Source organism: Oryx dammah, unplaced genomic scaffold (genome assembly GCF_014754425.2).
Source record: "Oryx dammah isolate SB20612 unplaced genomic scaffold, SCBI_Odam_1.1 HiC_scaffold_2, whole genome shotgun sequence".
Lineage (NCBI taxonomy): Eukaryota > Metazoa > Chordata > Mammalia > Artiodactyla > Bovidae > Oryx > Oryx dammah.
Window position 1 is genome coordinate 17,853,497 of NW_024070186.1, and position 18,539 is coordinate 17,872,035.

The window sequence follows — 18,539 nt, forward strand, 5'->3', positions numbered from 1 at the left end:
AGCTGACTCATGCTGTTGTACAGCAGAAACTAACACAACGTCGTAAAGCACTTAAACTTCAATTCAAATAAATACTTTAAAAACAAAACAAAAACTCACGTTAGTATTTGGCTTTACAGGACTGAGTCCCACTTAGTCATCGGTGCAAGCTCCCACCACAGATCAGTCGTAGCAAAAAGTGGCCATAAGGAACGAAGTCACACAAGCGCTTGTAAAAGTTTTAATTAGAAAAAAGTGTTTTAAAAAATACTTAGCAGAATTTTACTTGATGGGGAAAACACACAGTCATTCAGAGTAATTTAATCAGGGGTCCTAGCTTGTTTTTTAACTTCCTTCCATTCTACAAGCATAAAAATTATATGCTTTAAAAAATACCCTTCATTGGAAATACTTTATAAAACAGTTTAAGCATAAAACAATGTGTTATGGGTTCATGAATACATTTATAAAACACAGCAATGAAACATTCGCTTCAAATAAGTAGACAATATCTGAAGGTTTGCTCAACAAATGACATTCGAAACAGAGGACGAAAAGAGCACTGTCAATTAGTGTTACTCTCCCAGTACTACTGCATGAAATTAAAACACAAATTTTCAAATTCTGGTAGTGGTATTAAAATTAAGCTACTTGGTAATAGGGCTTAAAAATAGCTCCAACTCTTTAAAGCACTTACGTTACTAGAAAAGTCTGACTTTCCAGATGGCAAGATGACCTTTAAAACATGTCACAAGTGCAGATCACAAGTAACAACGTGTAGCCCATAATGTCACACACTTCTCGTCACAAATCTGGTGCCCTGGTGGCCAGCGCACACATGTGAGACTGACCTTTTCTTCTAAGAATCTCAACATGAAGTCCAAGAATAAACATGTCCAACGACAACTAATCTGTGGCTGTGTCTCTTTAAAAAAAAAAAAAAGTATAAATCACACTTGCAACCTCCTAAATGAAAATTTGTTTTTGAAAGTGCTGTAGTTGAATTCATCTTCATTTTCAGCTGAAAGGGTGAAGCACAATAGCCACAACTTTGTTACAGACTAAAATCCAACAGGTAATTCCAACACCACCTAAAAACAAAGAAATTCAACATGAGAGCATGCAGGAATGCTGCCCACATTTCCTGCCCCTGCTGCCTTTGACTTCTGGGAAACGGAGCACGCCAGTCCTCTCTGAGTCATGCTGGGCTAGGTCTAAGTTTGTGTTTCACGGGTTCAAACTGATCATGCTTTCTACCAATTCACGGACCTGCAGGAATTACTCAGAACAATAAACTATGATTTGAATTTCTCTTTCCTGCCTGAGAGCTGTGCATCATTATTTATGATATTAACTGACTGTAGGACCACCCTCTCAGACCACTTGTCTTTCCCTTCTCACAAAAGCATTACAAACACGGAGCAATGTCTACCTGGGCTTTCCCTGCCCCACTGATGGCTGAGAGACAGGACGGCAGGCCACAAGATGAGTGGAAGGGTGGCCTCTTAGCTCCTCAGCTCAGGACCACTGAGAACCACCGGCCGTGGCCTCCTGGCTGAATCCAGAAAGGAGGAAGAGGAGGGGAAGGAAGGGGGTTGGCTAAGCTGATATAGTAATTCACCTCCAGTGTGACCACAAATCACAGCCGGAGACTGGCCAAGCAGCACGTGTACTACAACATCCACTCCACAGCAACAATTCAGACTGAAATAAATGTCCTTTAGCAGGGAAATTAATAAATGATAATACACCTAAATGAAGAACAGCTACTCCAAGTTCCTTCATAAAGAAACTCTGTAAGCTGCCCTCTCAGCATAGTCAGCAGCATTTCAGTAAGACTCTGATGCTGAGAGGGATTGGGGGCAGGAGGAGAAGGGGACAACAGAGGATGAGATGGCTGGATGGCGTCACTGACTCGATGGACGTGAGTCTGAGTGAACTCCGGGAGTTGGTGATGGACAGGGAGGCCTGGCGTGCTGCGATTCATGGGGTCGAAAAGAGTCGGACACGACTGAGCAACTGAACTGAACTGAAGTGAACTGAATGTGAAGAAACTTAATGATATGGGAGAATGAATGTCACTCAGTCGTGTCCAACCCTTGTGACCCCATGGACTATACAGTCCATGGAATTCTCCAGGCCAGAATACTGGAGTGGCTGGCCATTCCCTTCTCCAGGGGATCTTCCCAACCCAGGGATCGAACCCAGGTCTCCCACATTGCAGGCAGATTCTTTACTGTCTGAGCCACTAGGGAAGCCCGATGTGGGAAAAGGCTTAAATAACAGGAAGGGTAAAAATTGTATGTGCCAGATAACCTTTACTGTATAAAAATATATAGCAAAGAAGACTGTAAAAAATACACCACAATGTTAAGAGGGCAATCCATAGCTAATGAGTCTTTAAAATTTTTTTTTCTGATATTTCTATTCATTCTACAAACACATGCACTAATTTTCCTCTTTTTGGCCATGCCAGGCAGCATGTAGGACGTTAGTTTCCCAGCCAGGGATTGAACCCGAGCCCCATGCAGTGGAAGCACAGATTCCTAATCACTGGACTGCCAGGGAATTCCCATGACATGGACTGATTTTAACATCTGAAAGAAAATTCTTTCAAAAGCGAAAGAATGGCCAACAGCAGGAAATGCTGCTGAGGGACTAAGCATAGTGTGAATTCAAAAGGAGCCACTGAATCTGGGAATTAGAAGTGGTGTTTCAAAAAACGGCTATCAGATCACGGTATTGGCCTTGGACTGCAGAGGCAGGCCTGGGCTGAATTACAGCTCTGCTAGTTCACAGTTCGGTCATGCTGGACTAGTTAAGTAAATTCTCCTGGTGTTGGCTTCTTCATGGCAAGACTCGTGGGAGGGGCAGACACAAGCACTATTCACCCCAGGCGGCAGGGGGAGGTCACCTGACTGCAGACGCCCCACATCAGCCTTAGCCACGCTCCCCCACCACACTTGCCAGAACCCTCTCACCTGCGACCCTCGTAGGAAATGCTACCAGGCGGTCCAGGGGAGTGATCCACTTGCTTGGCACCACAGCCACAGGGACAGAGTAATACTTCCAGATGAGCGAGACCATCAGGGCAGCCTGCAGAGACACGGCTGGTGAGCAGAGACACATGACCCACCACCACGGAACACAAGGCAACAGGAAGACAAACTAAGGAAACTCCCAATCAGTGACCTCACTCCTGGCCAATCCAGTCCTCACCATCCACACACACGACTAAATTAGCTGATACACTATCCAAGGTCGCCCACAGTGTAGGTGTTCCCTTCCCATTAAGCAACTCCCCAAAGTGGCCAGCTTATGCTAAATACACCTCGTTTGTGACAAAAGTGATGTCTCTCGGACCTTAAGAAAACTAGCTACTCCTCCCATCCTCAACCCAAGCGCAGTGGTGAGCCCTGTGAAGTTCAATGGCTCCTCCCTTCCCAGCAGCATTCTATCAGCTGTCTTCCGTCCTCTCCATAGTCCTGAAAATGCCACCCAGGTGACCAGATCCAAGAGCACGGCTCTCCCAACTCCTGTCCCTGTGAAACCTCTCTTATAGCAAAGTGACAGTCCAGGATCAAAGTCCTCACACACTCCAGACCACCGGCACTGTGGTGGGCAGGGCTCCCAGCACTGACACTCGGAGATCATTTAAAGCAGCTTCTAGCCTCTTGTGCAGCCCATCCACAACCTCAGGGTGGGAGGGAGAGGAGCAGGGGCGAGAAACGAAACAAGGAAAAATCCACCAGATGAGAAAGGTGGGAAGCAATGGTGTTAGACTTGGGTGAGAATAAGGTGTCCCCTGACTGGAAAAGATAGCTACTCGTCATCTACATGGGTGACGAGCAACTGCCACATCACTGACCAGCTTGGAAAATATAATGTCTAAATAAGCTACCAACTACAAACAATAAAGGGTTTCCCTGGGTGGCTCAGACGGTGAAGAATCTGTCAGTCAAGGCAGGAGACCCAAGTTTGATCCCTCAGTCAGAAGATCCCCTGGAGAAGGAAATGGCTACCCACTCCAGTGTTCTTGCCTGGAAAATTCCATGGACAGAGGAGTCTGGTGGGCTCCAGTCCACGGGGTCACAAAAGACTTGGCACTAAACACGCCTTGGTGACTACACAACAGTAGCAACAGACAATGAATGCTGGAGAGGATGCAGAGAAAAAGGAACCCTACCACACTGTTGGTGCGGATGTAAATTGGTACAGCCACTATGGAGAATAGCATGGAGACTAGGAACAAAACTACTACCATGTGACTCAGCAATCCCACTGCTGGGCATATACCCAGAGAAGCCACAATCCAGAAAGACACACACACACTCCGGTGTTCACTGCAGCACTGTTTACAATAGCCAGGACATGGAAGCAACCGAGATGGCGATCAACAGATGAATGGATAAAGGAGCTGTGGTACATACACACAATGAAATATTATTCAGCCATAAAAAGGAATGAAGCTGAGTCCACTGTAGTGAGGTGGATGAACCTAGAGCCTGTTATACAAAGTCAGAAAGAGAAAAATAAATATCAAATATTAACGCATGTATGTGAAATCTAGAAAAACAGTACTGATGAACCTATTACAGAGAAGAAAAAAAAGATTCAGAGAAAGGACTGGTGGACTCCACAGCAAGGGAAGGAGAGGCTGGAAAAGAGAGAGCAACACTGATATATACAGACCATCATGTGTAAAACAGAGGGCTAGTGAGAAGCTGCTGTGCAGCACAACAGAGCCCAGCGAGGCACTGTGATGACCTAGAGGGGCGGAACAGAGGCAGAAGGCAGGCTCGAAAGGAAGAAGATATAAGTATATAATTATGACTGATTTGCACTGATGTATGGCAGAGCCCACCACAACACTGTAAAGTAATTATCCGCCAATAACAAAATAAATAAAAGCACATAGGAAGATGAAAAAATAATAATAAGCTCTCTGACTTGATCCCCCAGGCTCCCAACACTGCAACATGAAAGAACTCCAGAAAAGCTCATGTGCTAAAAAAATTCCAACATTTAACAATTCTTAAAGAGAAAAGCTCAGTCCCGTCTGACTACAGATACCATCAACTGTAGCCCTCCAGGTTCCTCTGTCCATGGAATTCTCCGGGCAAGAATACTGGAGAGGCTAGCCAGGAGAAATATCCACAACCTCAGACAGGCAGATGACACCACTCTAATGGCAGAAAGCAAAGAGGAACTAAAGAGCTTCTTAATGAGGGTGAAAGAGGAGAGTGAAAAAGCTAGCTTGAAACTCAACATTCAAAAAACTAAGATCATGGCATCTTGTCCCATCACTTCATGGCAAATACATGCAGAAAAAGTAGAAAGAGTGACAGATTTTATTTTCTTGGGCTCCAAAATCACTGTGGACGGTGACTGCAGCCACGAAATTAAAAGATGCTTGCTAAAAAGAAAAGCTATGACAAACCTAGACAGCATGCTAAAAAGCAGAGGCATCACTTTGCTGACGAAGGTCTATATAATGAAAGCTATGGTTTTCCAGCAGTCAGGTACAGATGTGAAAGTTGGACCATAAAGAAGGTGGAGTGCTGAAGAATTGATGTTTTCTAATTGTAGTGCTGGAGAAGACTCTTGAGAATCCCTTGGATAGCAAGGAGATCAAACCACCAGTCAACGTTAAAGGAAAACAACCCTGAATATTCACCAGAAGGACTGATGCTGAAGCTGAAACTCCAATACTTGCGTCACCTGATGTGAAGAGCTGACTCACTGGAAAAGACCCTGATACTGGAAAAGACTGAAGGCAGGAGGAGAACAGAAGAGGATAAGACGGTTGGATGGCATCACTGACTCAATGGACATGAGTCTGAGCAAACTCTGGAAAATAGTAAAGGACAGCGAAGCCTGGCGTGCTGCAGTCCATGGGGTTGCAGAGTCAGACACAACTTAGTGACTGAACAACAACAACAAAAAGCTAAAAGAGACTAAGAGGAAGAAAGGCGCTTTTTAAAAAATCTAACTTAGAAATTCACAGTGTTCAGAGTCACACACTAGCAGGACCAGCCGGCAGCTGAAAGTGGGAAAGCCTGAATTCCCAGGCCTGGACTCTGGGTCACACGGTTTTGGAGGACTTCAATGACCCCAGGTGACAAAACAGGACACTTACTTGCAATATGTAGAAGGCAACACTTATAACCCATTTTATCTTGGCCAACTGAGCTGTCCGTGCTTTCACTGAAAGGAAAAACAAATGATATCAGTCCTAAAACAAAACAAACAAAAAAATGAAGAAAATATTCAAGAACACAGAAATGTTTTTTCCTCTCATTAAATATTTTCTATGTATGCAACATTTGCTCAACATGCTTAGAACATATAAAATGGAATTTCTTTAAAATCACCCACTATGCCATTATTTAAAATAGAATTACTCACAGATTATGAGATCTGAAGCTTTAATTTTAAAAACTCTTAAAACTATTCATCTAAATCAGAGATTCATTTTACAATGCACTTAACCAACGGAACTATACTTTCTTTCCAGACTTCCCAGCCCACACAGGACACTAACCCAGTCTAGTTTGTCTCAGGCCTGGGGAGGCCCCCTCGCCATGTTTTATGAGCCACACACACTCCTGGCACGCAGGCTGACCTCCTCTCCACCCCATGAGAGAGTTAGGAAGAGTGGCTGAGTAAGACCTGATCCCCACCCTGAAGTCAACACTCAGATAAGGAGACTCCTGGGCAGTTTTTAGAGAGTGTTCACAAAAGCCCTTGAAAATTCACTGTAAGATTTTCCTGGGCTTCTCTCAGAAAAGTGTTAAATTTGAGAGTATCAGCCTACAGAGAATGAAGAAAATCTAAGAGGATGTTAGAGCTTTCTGTGTGGGTTTTTTTGTTTTTTGAGTTAAAAAAAAATTTTTTTTGGCCACACCTCGAGGCTTGCGTGATCTTAGTTTCCAGACTAGGGATGGAACCTGGGGCCCCAGCAGTGAAAGTGCAGAGTCCTAACCACTGGACCACCAGGGAATTCCCAGGTTTCTGTGTTTAGAAAGCAAAGGTTCATCAGCAAACTAAGGAGAAAGTAAGAATTATTGTCAGGTCTCTTCCAGACAACTTAAAACTCTCCATCAACATCAGAACATTGAAGCTCAAAGGGTGTACGCTATGCATCTTCATATAAAGGCTTCTCTGTGAACCAGCTCTTACAAAGCTTTCCAGGCTACAGCTGAGCACAGTACCATGAGTTTTGAGTTTATCCGTCATCTTGTTGATCTTCCTCTCCAGCCTGGCATATCTGGCGAACTCGTCCATCATGTTGACAGTGGAGAGCTCCTGCTTCATGCCCTGGATCTCCGCCCGCATCTGGGACTCCTGCTCTGCATCCTTCTGCAGCACCCGGGACATCTGGGGAAGGAAACAGCGGGGTCAGGGCCTTGTCCCCCACCTCCTCCTCCTCCTCTGTCCTATCGGCTTGCTGCCTCCTGCCCCTGGGCAAGCTGCCCTTTACCTTCACAGCCTGGCTTTGCTGCACGTCCTGGGCATGCTGCCCACAATCACCGCACAGATAAAGACTCCTTGCAGGCGAGTCTCCTGTCAACTATGCCCTTCCTTCGGCTGCTATGTACATTTGTGTACTGTAAAACTCTGATTATAGAGTGAATGCTGATTCCACCCCCAGAGCTGCACTCAGGCGGCAAGGATCCCGCATCCTCTTCTCACCCTTAAGAATTCAATTCTGTCCTCAATTAGGGCAGAGCAGGGGTGGGTGCTGGGTGTCAGGGATGAAGTGGTGAAGACAGCACTCCCACAGAGGAGCTGCCTGGCATGAGAGTCAGAGTCCCAGCAGGTGAGGGGGGCTTATATAAGCATACATGACAGGAAGAAGGAACCCCGCCTATCATGGTGTCAGAGCCCCAGAGAGGGATGGGGCGGTGCTGGAGACCAAGGATCATTTACAAAGCATTGAGCTAGTCAAGTAAACCTACTGAGGATAACGGTAGCAGTGTTCCCACTGTTAGAAAAGGGTGTGAGAAATACAACTCTGTAGAGAACTAGAATGAGTCCTGCAGGGGTAGATTAAAATTGGAGACACGTGACTTTCCAGACATAGAGACAGAGGCAGTAACAGACATAAATGTTTGCAAAGGATTCGCCTGCACAGCCAGGGCCCCCATGGGAAGCAGCTGGCCCAGGCGCCCTCCCCAAGGTGTTCCTAGCACCCAGATAGTGGAAGGGACCCACTCTCACCCCCGACGCCCTTCCCAGGCACCACCCCCCAACACACACACACACACACAAACCTGCCAGGAACGCCAGCAGCCCAGACTCCAGATGGCAGTGGCTGCCAGGTGGTGCCAAACTGACCAGGACGAGTGAGAGTCCCAGGAGAGTGAGGGGAGAGAGCGGTGACCACTCTCACAGGGACACACAGAGGTCCACAGGCGACCTCGTAGGGGACTAAGAATCCCTCGGGATTGGCCCCGAGTGATGCGTGGACATCCCCAAATCCATGCCCACAGCACTTGATGAGATGTAATGAAACACAGCATCCTTCCTGTGACAAACCCACCAACAGCGGACAGAGACATCCACAGAACGCCACCGTGCAACACCACTGCCCTGCGATCCTCGGGCATGTCAGCCACACAAGTCAGAAAAGGACCAAGACTCCTTCCAGATTAGAGAGGCCTGACAAGTGTGCACTACACACGACGCTGACTAAGGTCCTTCTGCTCGGAAGGACCTGGTCAGGACAGAGAACCCTGAATGGGACAGGAGGATCGTACCTAATGTTTGGGCTGTGGACGAGGCCGCTGTTTATACACTAAACCATCGGGGAGAGAGAAAGAGGGTGTTCAAGGTGACAATTAACTTTCAAATGGCTCAGGAAACAAAACCAGTTCTATTGAGCTTTTCTGTACATCTGTGTTTGTTTCAAATTTTTAAAAATATAAACATATTTCAGCGTACTGGTACATAGCAGGTGCACAATAACTGAGTCTGTTCCCTAGCCCTGATGCCCGCTGCCCGGCACACAGTATGGTGACTCTTCAGTTCCAGGTGCGCAGACACGCCCCTCCCCTCAACGCCCCACCAGGGCCGCTTTCCGGCACCCAAGCAATGAGGCCCTTCGGTGGCCAGAGGGCACCTGCGCCGCAGCACACCGTGTTTACCACTGCGTAGCCTCCTGCAGGCCTCGAGCCTGCAGCAGGAGCTCCACTCTGCTCGTCTTGTCCTCTCTGCCCTGGACTGACCACTGCCCTACACTCTAACTAAAGGACATACACTCCAGCCAGATCCACCCTAGAGAAGAACACAGGAGTGTGCCCAACTAGCTCTAAAACCACAGAATCATCTTAAGAGGAAGGAGTTCATAGATGCTGCTTAAACTTTGTAAACCAAGAAACTGCTGGGTGGGGAAAAGGACTTTCAGAGGTCACAGAGATATTCTTTACCTTGATTGTTGTGGCGATTACCCTACTGATTCCCCACTTTAGGACAAACAAAGGGGAAAAGAGGAAGCAGTGACAGATTTCATTTTCTTGGGCTCCAAAATCACTGCAGATGGTGACTGCAGCCATGAAATTAAGACACTTGCCCCTTGGAAGGAAAGCTATGACAAACCTAGACTAGCACATTAAAAAGTAGAGACATCACTTTGCCAACAAAGGTCCTCATAATCAAGCTATGGCTTTTCCAGTAGTCTTGTATGGATGTGAGAGCTGGACCATAAAGAAGGCTGAATGCCAAAGAACTGATGCTTTTGAACTGTGGTGTTGGAGAAGACTCTTGAGAGACTGCAATCCTAAAGGAAATCAACCTTTAATATTCATTGGAAGGACTGATGCTGACACTGAAGCTCCAATACTTTTGGCACCTGATGTGAAGAGCCAACTCACTGGAAAAGACTGATGAGATTGAGGGCAGGGGAAGGAAGCAACACAGGACGAGATGGTTGGATAACATCATCGACTCAATGGACATGAGTTTGAGCAAACTCCAGGAGATGGTGAAGGACAGAGAAGCCTGGTGTGCTGCAGTTCATGAGGCTGATAACAGTCAGACACAACTTAGCGACTGAACAACAGCAACAACTGGCTTCAGATTAGAGAGGCTATACAGCAGTAGGATGCAGCAAAAGGATATGACCCGGGTCCAAGGACAAGCCCAGTATCTTTCACCTGAATGACAAACAGCCATCTAACCAGGCGCAAGCCTCATGCATATGCATACTGCAGCAACAATTTCTTACGAGAATGTGGAAGCTGCAGGGCTTAGGTTTGCTGTAAGCTTGGGGAAGGAGCTGGAGATGGTGACAGGTCTTATTCATAGCTGTGATTTTTGTTTGTTTAGTCGCTAAGTTGTGTTACTCCTTCTCGACCCCATGGACGGTAGCCCGCCAGGCTTCTCTATCTATGGGATTTCCCAGGCAAGAACCCTGGAGTGGGGTGCCATTTCCTTCTCCAGGGGACCTTCCTGATTCAGGGATTAAACTCACATCTCCTGAAAGACAAGCAACCCAATCAAAAAGTGGGGAAAAGACCTAAACAGACATTTCTCCAAAGACGACATACAGATGGCTAACAAAGGAAAAGATGTTCAACATCGCTCATTATTAGAGAAATGCAAGTCAAAACTACAGTGAGATATCACCTCACACCAGTCAGAATGGCCATCATCAAAAAGTCTACAAACAATAAATGCTGGAGTGGAAGTGGAGAAAAGGGAGCGCTCTTGCACTGTTGGGGGGAATGTAAATTGATACAGCCACTATGGAAGACTATATGGAGATTCCTTTAAAAACTAGGAATAAAACCACCATATAACCCAACAATCCCACTCCTAGGCATATACCCTGAGGAAACCAAAATTGAAGGAGATACATGTATCCCATTGTTCATTGCAGCACTATTTACAATAGCTAGAACATGGGAGCAACCTAGATGTCCACTGACAGATGAATGGATAAAGAAGTTGTGGTACATATACACCATGGAATATTACTCAGCCATAAAAGGGAATGCATTTGAGTCAGTTCTAATGAGATGGATGAAACTAGAGCCTATTACACGGAGTGAAGTAAGTCAGAAGAGAAAGATAAGTATTGTATACTAATGAATATATACAGAATCTAGAAAAATGGTACTGAAGAATTTATTTGCAGGACAGCGGTGAAGAAACAGACATAGAGAACAGACTTACGGACATAGGGAGAGGAGAAGAAAGGGTGAGATGTATGGAGAGAATAACATGGAAACTTACATTATCATATGTAAAATAGATAACCAACAGGAATTTGCTGTATATCTCAGAAAACTCAAACAGGGGCCCTGTATCGACCTAGAGGGGTGGGATGGGAAGGGAGATGGAAAGGAGGTTCAAAAGGGAGGGGATATATATATATATATATATATAACTATGGCTGATTCGTGTTGAGGTTTGACAGAAAACAAAATTCTGTAAAGCAATTACCCTTCAATTAAAGAATAAATTAATTTTAAAAAATTACTTGCATCTCCTGCATTGCAGGTGGATTTGTTACCACTGAGCCACCTGGGAAGCCCAGAACAATTCACTGAGGAATACAAAATCAACAGCCTCTTTGAACAACTGAGATTAGTTTTGTACGTGGTTGTAAGATGAGGTTTGATGGAGGAGGGTGTGGCAATCCTCTCCAGTATTCTTGCCTGGAGAATGCCATGGACAGAGGAGCCTAGCAGGCTATAGTCCATACGGTTGCAGAGTCGAACACAGGTGAAGTGACTAAGCAGCAGCAGCCAACACGAGGCGGAGAGAGATGGGGGTACGTCAAGAGAATCTAGGTGTTTCTATAGGTGTGCCAGGCAACACACAAAATGGGAGAAAAACCTGCAAGTCATATATTTAATAAGGAGTTAATATCCAGACTATATAAAAAACTTCTAGTGAAAGTGTTAGTCTCTCAGTTGTGTCCAACTCTGTGACCCCATGGACTGTAGCTTGCCAGGCTCCTCTGTCCATGGAATTCTCCAGGCAAGAATACTACAGTGGGTAGCCATTTCTTTCTCCAGGGGATCTTCCTGATCCAGGGATCAAACCCAAGACTCCTGCTTTGGAGGCAGATTCTTTACCGTCTGAGTGAAGAAGTGAAGTGTTAGTCACTCAGTCATGCCCGACTCTTTGCAACCCCATGGACTGCAGCCCACCAGTCTCCTCTGTCCATGGGATTTTCCAGGCAAGAATACTGGAGTGGGTAGCCATTTCCTTCTCCAGGGGATCTTCCCGACCCAGGGATTGAACCTGGGTCTCCTGCACTGCAGGCAGAGTCTTTACTGACTGAACTAGGAGGGAAGCCCTGTCTGAGCCACCTTCTAACTCAACTATCAAAACATAGCCCCTTACTCTGGAGGTGCACCTGCAGAGGGCACCCTTCTCCTAGGGACAGCTCCTGAAGCCCCATGGAAAAATGGCCCACAGGGAATTCTGATGGTCCAGCAGTTAGCACTCCACTCACTAGCTCTAACTGAGAGGGCTGAGGGTCCAGGTTCAGTCCCTAATCAGAGAACCAAAATCCCACAAGCCATGTGGCATGGCCAGAAAAAAGGCCACAGATCAGAATAGACATGTTCCATATACTGATAGCCGATAAACACATGAGATGGTATTCAACATCACTGATCATTAGGAAAATGAAGATAAGCCACTCAGCATCCGTTAGGATGTCTATTATTCAAAAAGAAAAATATAATAACCTAAAAATAACAAGTGATGGAGAATGTGGAGAAATTGAAATGATGAGAATTTAACTGATGTAGCTACTGTGGAAAACAGTATGGCAGCTTCTCAAAAAAAATAAAAATAGAATTACTGTATGATCCAGCAATTCTACTTCTGGATATTTACCCAAGAGAAGTGAAAGCAGATTCAAATAAACACATACACCAACGTTCCGACAGCATTACTCACAACAGCCAAAAGATGGAAACGACCCCCATGTCCATCAAAAGATGAGTGAAAAACAAAATGCAGTATATACATAAGTGCATGCTCAGTCGCTCTGTCGTGTCCAACTCTTTTCGACCCCATGGACTATAGCCTACCAGGCTTCTCTGTCCACGGAATTTTCCAGGAAGGGATACTGGAGTGGGTTGCCATTTCCTACTCCAAATACAATGGAATATTATTTGGCCTTAAAAAAGAAGGAAATCCTCACACAGGCTACAAAAGGGATGAACCCTAAAGACACTATGCTGAGTGAAGAAATAAGCCAGACAGAAAAGGACATGAAATATAAGACAGAAAAATATGACTTCACTTATACGAGGTGCCTAGAAGAGTCAAACTCAGAGAGACAAGAGAGTACACTGGTGGTTGCCAGGTGTGGGGGGAAGCAGCACGGGGCTAACTCCCCTGTTCAGTGGGGAGAGAGTCTGTTTAGGAAGCTGCAGGTCTTCTGGAGATGGATGGTGGTGATAGCTGCACAGCGATGTGAACAGACTCAATGCCACTGAACTATGTACCTAAAAAGTTAAAGTGGTCAATTTCATGCTATGTATATTTTACCACAATTTTTTAAAAAATAAAATGAAAGAAAAGTGGGCAAGGGCCTGCTCTTCAAGGGTATTTTATGCAATGCTAAGTACTTGGGACATCATCTTAAAGACAAGGCAGCATCAGGAAAAATTCTGAACGGGGGATGGGATTAAGACTGAATTCCCCATGCCTCAGGGCAAGGTGGTGGTAGTGGTAAAGAACCCACCTGCCAAAGCAAGAGACATAAGAGTTGCGGGTTCATTCCCTGGGTCAGGAAGATCCCCTGGAGGAGGAAATGGCTACCACCACTCCAGTATTCTTGCCTGGAGAATCCCAGGGACAGAGGAGCTTGGTGGGCTACAGTTCATGGGTCACAAAAAGATGGACACGACTGAAGTGACTTAACACACTGACAGGGCAATTTGGGTGGTAAGGTCCTAGAATAGGGTTTTACATAAAACAGGCACTCGGTGGACACCAGCTGTTGTTCAGTCGCTCAGTCGTGCCCGGTTCTTTCTGACCCCATGGACTGCAGCACGCTGGGCTTCCTTGTCCTTCACTATCTCTTGGAGCTTGCTCAAACTCATGCCCATCGAATCGGTGATGCCATCCAACCATCTCATCTTCTGTCGCCCCCTTCTCCTCCAGCCCTCAATCTTTCCCAGCATCAGGGTCTTTTCCAGGGTAGAGTAAAAGAAAAAGAAGTAGAAATCTTGTCTATCTTTAAATACCCGACCATCGCCGCCGCCGCAGATTTATATCTGGAGAAAACAGAACTGAGTTCCCTGCATACTGCTAGTGTGGTGCACGCCACGTTTGAAGCCTGGGTCTGAGTCTGACAGCTCCTCAGTCCCACTGTGGGCATACAGAGGGCGCCCTGCCCCGGGGAACAGCTCCCTACGTTTCCCCCACACACCTCCCATCAAATGTGCCACCCAAGCCCATCCATATTCATGATCCAGAAGGGCAGACCTTGGAGGATCACAAACCAAAGATCAAATCTCCAGCCATCCGTCACCAGCTGGATGATTTAATACAACTACTAGACTCTGGGCCAGACACCTCCTCTGGGAGGTATAGGAGGATGGGATGACAGTAGCAGCAGTCCTGGCGACTGAACACGAGGAAGTGTACTCACGATGGGCAAAATGCCCCGCAAAGTGCCCCGCGGTGGCCGTGGCTCCTCCGGGAAACGGAAACAACACGAAGAGCACTGCGATTCTCTGTCTATGCTGGCTCCAACCCCTCCCGCCCCAAGAATGGGAGCCCCGCACCCTGAGACCCATCCCTTGGGACCTGGTCCAGTAGACACTCCAAGCGACAAGGCGGGACCTCCCGGGGCCCCGGCTGCCGAGCTGCGGGCACTGGCCCTCAGCGCCCGAAGCCTGCTCTCCGCCCCCAGGGGCAAGAGGATAACAGAAACGAGGCGGGAGGCGGGCAGAAAGGCACTGGGCACACTCCAAGCTTAGGGCTGCTGCCACGTGAAAACGTGGCCAAGTGTGGGCAGGTTATTATGCTTTGTTTTTCTCACCGAGAATCCAGAAACCCAGATTTAGGGGTAAAGCTTTGTACCCAAACTATGGCACACTCAAAAACATCTTAGAACACAGAACAGCCCAACCGAGACGCCTCAGCAGGCCGAATCCGGCCCTCAGGCGGCCAGCTAGAGACCCCTATGTCTACCGCAGGTTGGCCGAGGACCGAAGCTGCGACCCCACCGGTCCCCGGAGGGCCAGATAGCCACTTACGAAGAAGGAGAAGGATGGGAGGAGGATCCTGAGCACATTGCACCCAAACACGAAGCTGAGCACCAGCAGCCACGCCCAGCGGTCGGCCTCGGCAGTGCTCATTTCGGAAGCTAGCGGCGTCGCCGGGTCGGCCAAAGCAGCTCCATGGGGACCACGCCGACGGCCGCGCGTGCGCATTGAGAACTGCGCCCCGCAGTGGGGCGCCGCCGCGCCTGCGCACTGCGCCGCGCTTCGGCGGGGCGGGGCCACCTTTTCTTCTAATTTCTTGACATTCCCGGCTTCCGTAGTGTTCTTGCTCCGGTTCCTTCATCTCTGCAGAACCTATTTTCCAAATTCGGCCTCCGTGGTGTCTTTAGTTTTGTTTTATCAGCAAACCACTTGTGCTATTATGTAATTAATACTTTCTTTAAATCGACTCAGCTTTATTCCTAAGTAACTATTTTTAAAGACACCGTACCGTAAAGAGTGACAGTCATTACAGTAGCAAGGAAACGTAAAAAGAAAAACGTTTTGTAGGGAGGTGGGAGGGGGGTTCAGAATTGGGAACACGTGTACACCCGTGGCGGATTCATGTTGATGTATGGCAAAACCAATACAGTATTGTAAAGTAAAGTGAAGTGAAGTCGCTCAGTCATGTCCGACTCTTTGCGACCCCATGGACTGTAGCCTACTACGCTCCTCCGTCCATGGGATTTTCCAGGCAAGCGTACTTGCCTTCTCCAGAGGATCTTCCTGATCCAGGGATCGAACCCAGGTCTCGCACACTGTAGGCAGACGCTTTACCGTCTGAGCCACCAGGGAAGTCCATAAATCTAAGTAATTTACAAAACTACATACCTGAAAAATAAGTATTATCGTAAAAGGCCATGGTTACATTCAACCTGTAAAAAAGGGCTTCCCAGGTGACGCTGGTGGTAAAGAACCCCCCTGACAATGCAGGAGACGAGAGACGCAGGGTTCCATCCTCGCATGGCAACGCACTCCAGCATTTTTGCCTGGAGAATCCCACGGACAGAGGAGCCTGGCAGGCTACAATCCATGGGGTCGCAAAGAGTCAGAGAGGACTGAAGCAACTGCGCACAAACGCACATGCAGGTGAAGATGACGCTTTTGCAGTAAAAGGATCCTAATCCAACCTAGATAGCATATTGAAAAGCAGAGACATTACTTTGCAAACAAAGGTCCGTCTAGTCAAGGCTATGGTTTTTCCAGTGGTCACGTATGGATGTGAGAGTTGGACTGTGAAGAAAGCCTGAGCGCCGAAGAATTGATGCTTTTGAATTGTGGTGTTGGAGAAGACTCTTGAAAGTCCCTTGGACTGCAAAGAGATCCAACCAGTCCATTCTGAAGGAGATCAGCCCTGGGATTTCTTTGGAGGGAATGATGCTGAAGCTGAAACTCCAGTACTTTGGCCACCTCATGAGAAGAGTCGACTCATTGGAAAAGACTGATGCTGAGAGGGATTGGGGGCAGGAGGAGAAGGGGACGACAGAGGATGAGATGGCTAGATGGCATCACCAACTAGATGGACATGAGTCTGAGTGAATTCCAGGAGTTGGTGATGGACAGGGAGGCCTGGCATGCTGCGATTCATGGGGTCGCAAAGAGTCAGACACGACTGAGTGACTGAACTGAACTGAATCCCATTTATGTATAGTAGATAAAGCAGAAGATGATTAGCTGTCTCTTCTGCCTGGCTGGAGTCTGAGAACTAATTTCCAGTCAAAATGAATTGAGGAGCTGTGGTTCTACAAATTTCTGGTTAAAGAAGACATGTAAGATGTAACTATTCAATAGAGACAGAGTGAATTATTTTCATGGAAAGGTGATGCTAAGCTTACCAAAACACAGGCTTGTAGCCTGCTTCTCCTCCATAGCCTTACCCTGAAGCCAGACCAGCCAAGCCTGCACCCTGGCTACCTCTACCCACTAAAGGTTTAGAAGAATTGGATGCAGCAACAACCTTGTGAAAAGTGATGGCAGGTCTTCCTGTGTCCATTTCCCGGCAGCCAGTCTCTGCTTTTCAGGAGGAAGAGGAGAGTATTGCCAGCTCCCCAGGATTTGGTTTAAAAAAAAGAAAAAAACCTGGAGTGTGTCCGGTCTAGGATAGTACAACAGTGGTGAGAGAAGACCAGCAGTACCTGGTCTTCAAAGGCAACCCAATTTGAGTAACTCCGCTCTCTCCTATTGCTCTATTTGGGCAGCTCTCAAAAAGCAGAAACATCACTTTGCAGACAAAGATCCCTATAGTCAAAGCTATGTTTTTTTCAGTAGTCATGGATGACCATACAGGATGGACCATACAGGATGGATGACATGAGTCTGACCATAAAGAAGTCTGACTGGTTAAGAACTGATGCTTTCAAACTGTGGTGTTGGAGAAGACTCTAGAGTCCCCTTGGACAGCAGGGAGATCAAACCAGTCAATCCTAAAGGAAATTAACCCCGAATATTCATTCTGATGCCGAAGCTGAAGCTCCAATACTTTGGCCACCTGATTCAAAGACTGACTCATAGGAAAAGGCCCTGATGCTGGGAAAGATGGACTTCAGGAGAAGGGGAGGACAGAGGATGAGATGGTTGGATGGCATCACCAACTCAAGGGACATGAGTTTGAGCAAGCTCCAGGAGATGAAGGACAGGGAAGCCTGGTGTGCTGCAGTCCACAGTCGAAAAGAGACATGACTGAGCTACTGAACAACAAAAAAAGCACCAACAGTTGAAGGCTGATAACACTATCCAAGCATCACACTAGACTGTCAAGTTAAAAAAAAAGAAAGAAAGAAAGCAGGCATCCCTTAGAAAATAAAGATTGTGATAATGTCACAAATGGATTTCAGTCCAGAGCAAGACTGGATGAAGATACTATCACCACTGGGGGCTTTCATCAAACCATTTCTTTTTCAAAACTGGACCCTCAAAAAAAGAGAAAATCTGGAACCTCTGACATAATACAATTCCTCTTCATACCACTTCACAGAATAGGTTTATGGACCCCTATATCAGTGGCTTTGATGTCAATGTTAAACCACTACTGAGACTGTTGCAGTGAAAAGGGAAAAAGAGGAATGAGTTTTTCTTTCCCTTTCTTGAGAACAGTGAGCAGACCTAAATATTCCTAATTTTTACTTTAACTGTTCCTAATCGATAATCTGTAACTAAGTGTGCTTTTCTGTCCCCTAAGCCATTTTCACCTATTATCCTTTGACTCTGTTCTAATTACATCCCTTAGCTGGCTCGCCTTTGCAGCACTCTCTTCACAGACCACCCCTTTTCTCTTTTTACAAATCAGAAAGAAGGCCACAGTACAATAAACAAAAGACA

At 46.6% G+C, this 18,539-nt stretch overlaps 1 protein-coding gene across 2 annotated transcripts; it reads right to left on the bottom strand.

Annotated features, from left to right (window-relative positions):
• Positions 1-283: 283 nt before the first annotated feature.
• GET1 (guided entry of tail-anchored proteins factor 1) lies at positions 284-15,406 on the bottom strand. 2 transcript variants are annotated; one of them, XM_040232406.1, is made up of 5 exons: positions 15,216-15,406; positions 7,194-7,359; positions 6,119-6,186; positions 2,961-3,075; positions 284-1,070 (listed from the first exon to the last, which is right to left on the bottom strand). In XM_040232406.1, the coding sequence occupies exons 1-5, from the start codon at positions 15,390-15,392 to the stop codon at positions 997-999; spliced, it is 600 nt and encodes a 199-aa protein (XP_040088340.1). In that variant the 5' UTR covers positions 15,393-15,406; the 3' UTR covers positions 284-996. The 2 variants fall into 2 exon arrangements, with proteins under 2 accessions (XP_040088340.1, XP_040088349.1); XM_040232415.1 differs by having other exon boundaries at positions 6,146-6,186; positions 15,216-15,379.
• Positions 15,407-18,539: the final 3,133 nt, after the last annotated feature.

Coding starts and splice junctions, on each gene's coding strand:
- GET1 (XM_040232406.1), bottom strand. CDS start 15,392: ATGCGCACGCGCGGCCGTCGGCGTGGTCCCCATGGAGCTGCTTTGGCC. Junction 7,360..15,215: donor TCCCATCCTTCTCCTTCTTC/GTAAGTGGCTAT, acceptor TTCCTTCCCCAG/ATGTCCCGGGTGCTGCAGAA. Junction 1,071..2,960: donor ATTTCCTACGAGGGTCGCAG/GTGAGAGGGTTC, acceptor CTTTGTTTTTAG/GTGGTGTTGGAATTACCTGT.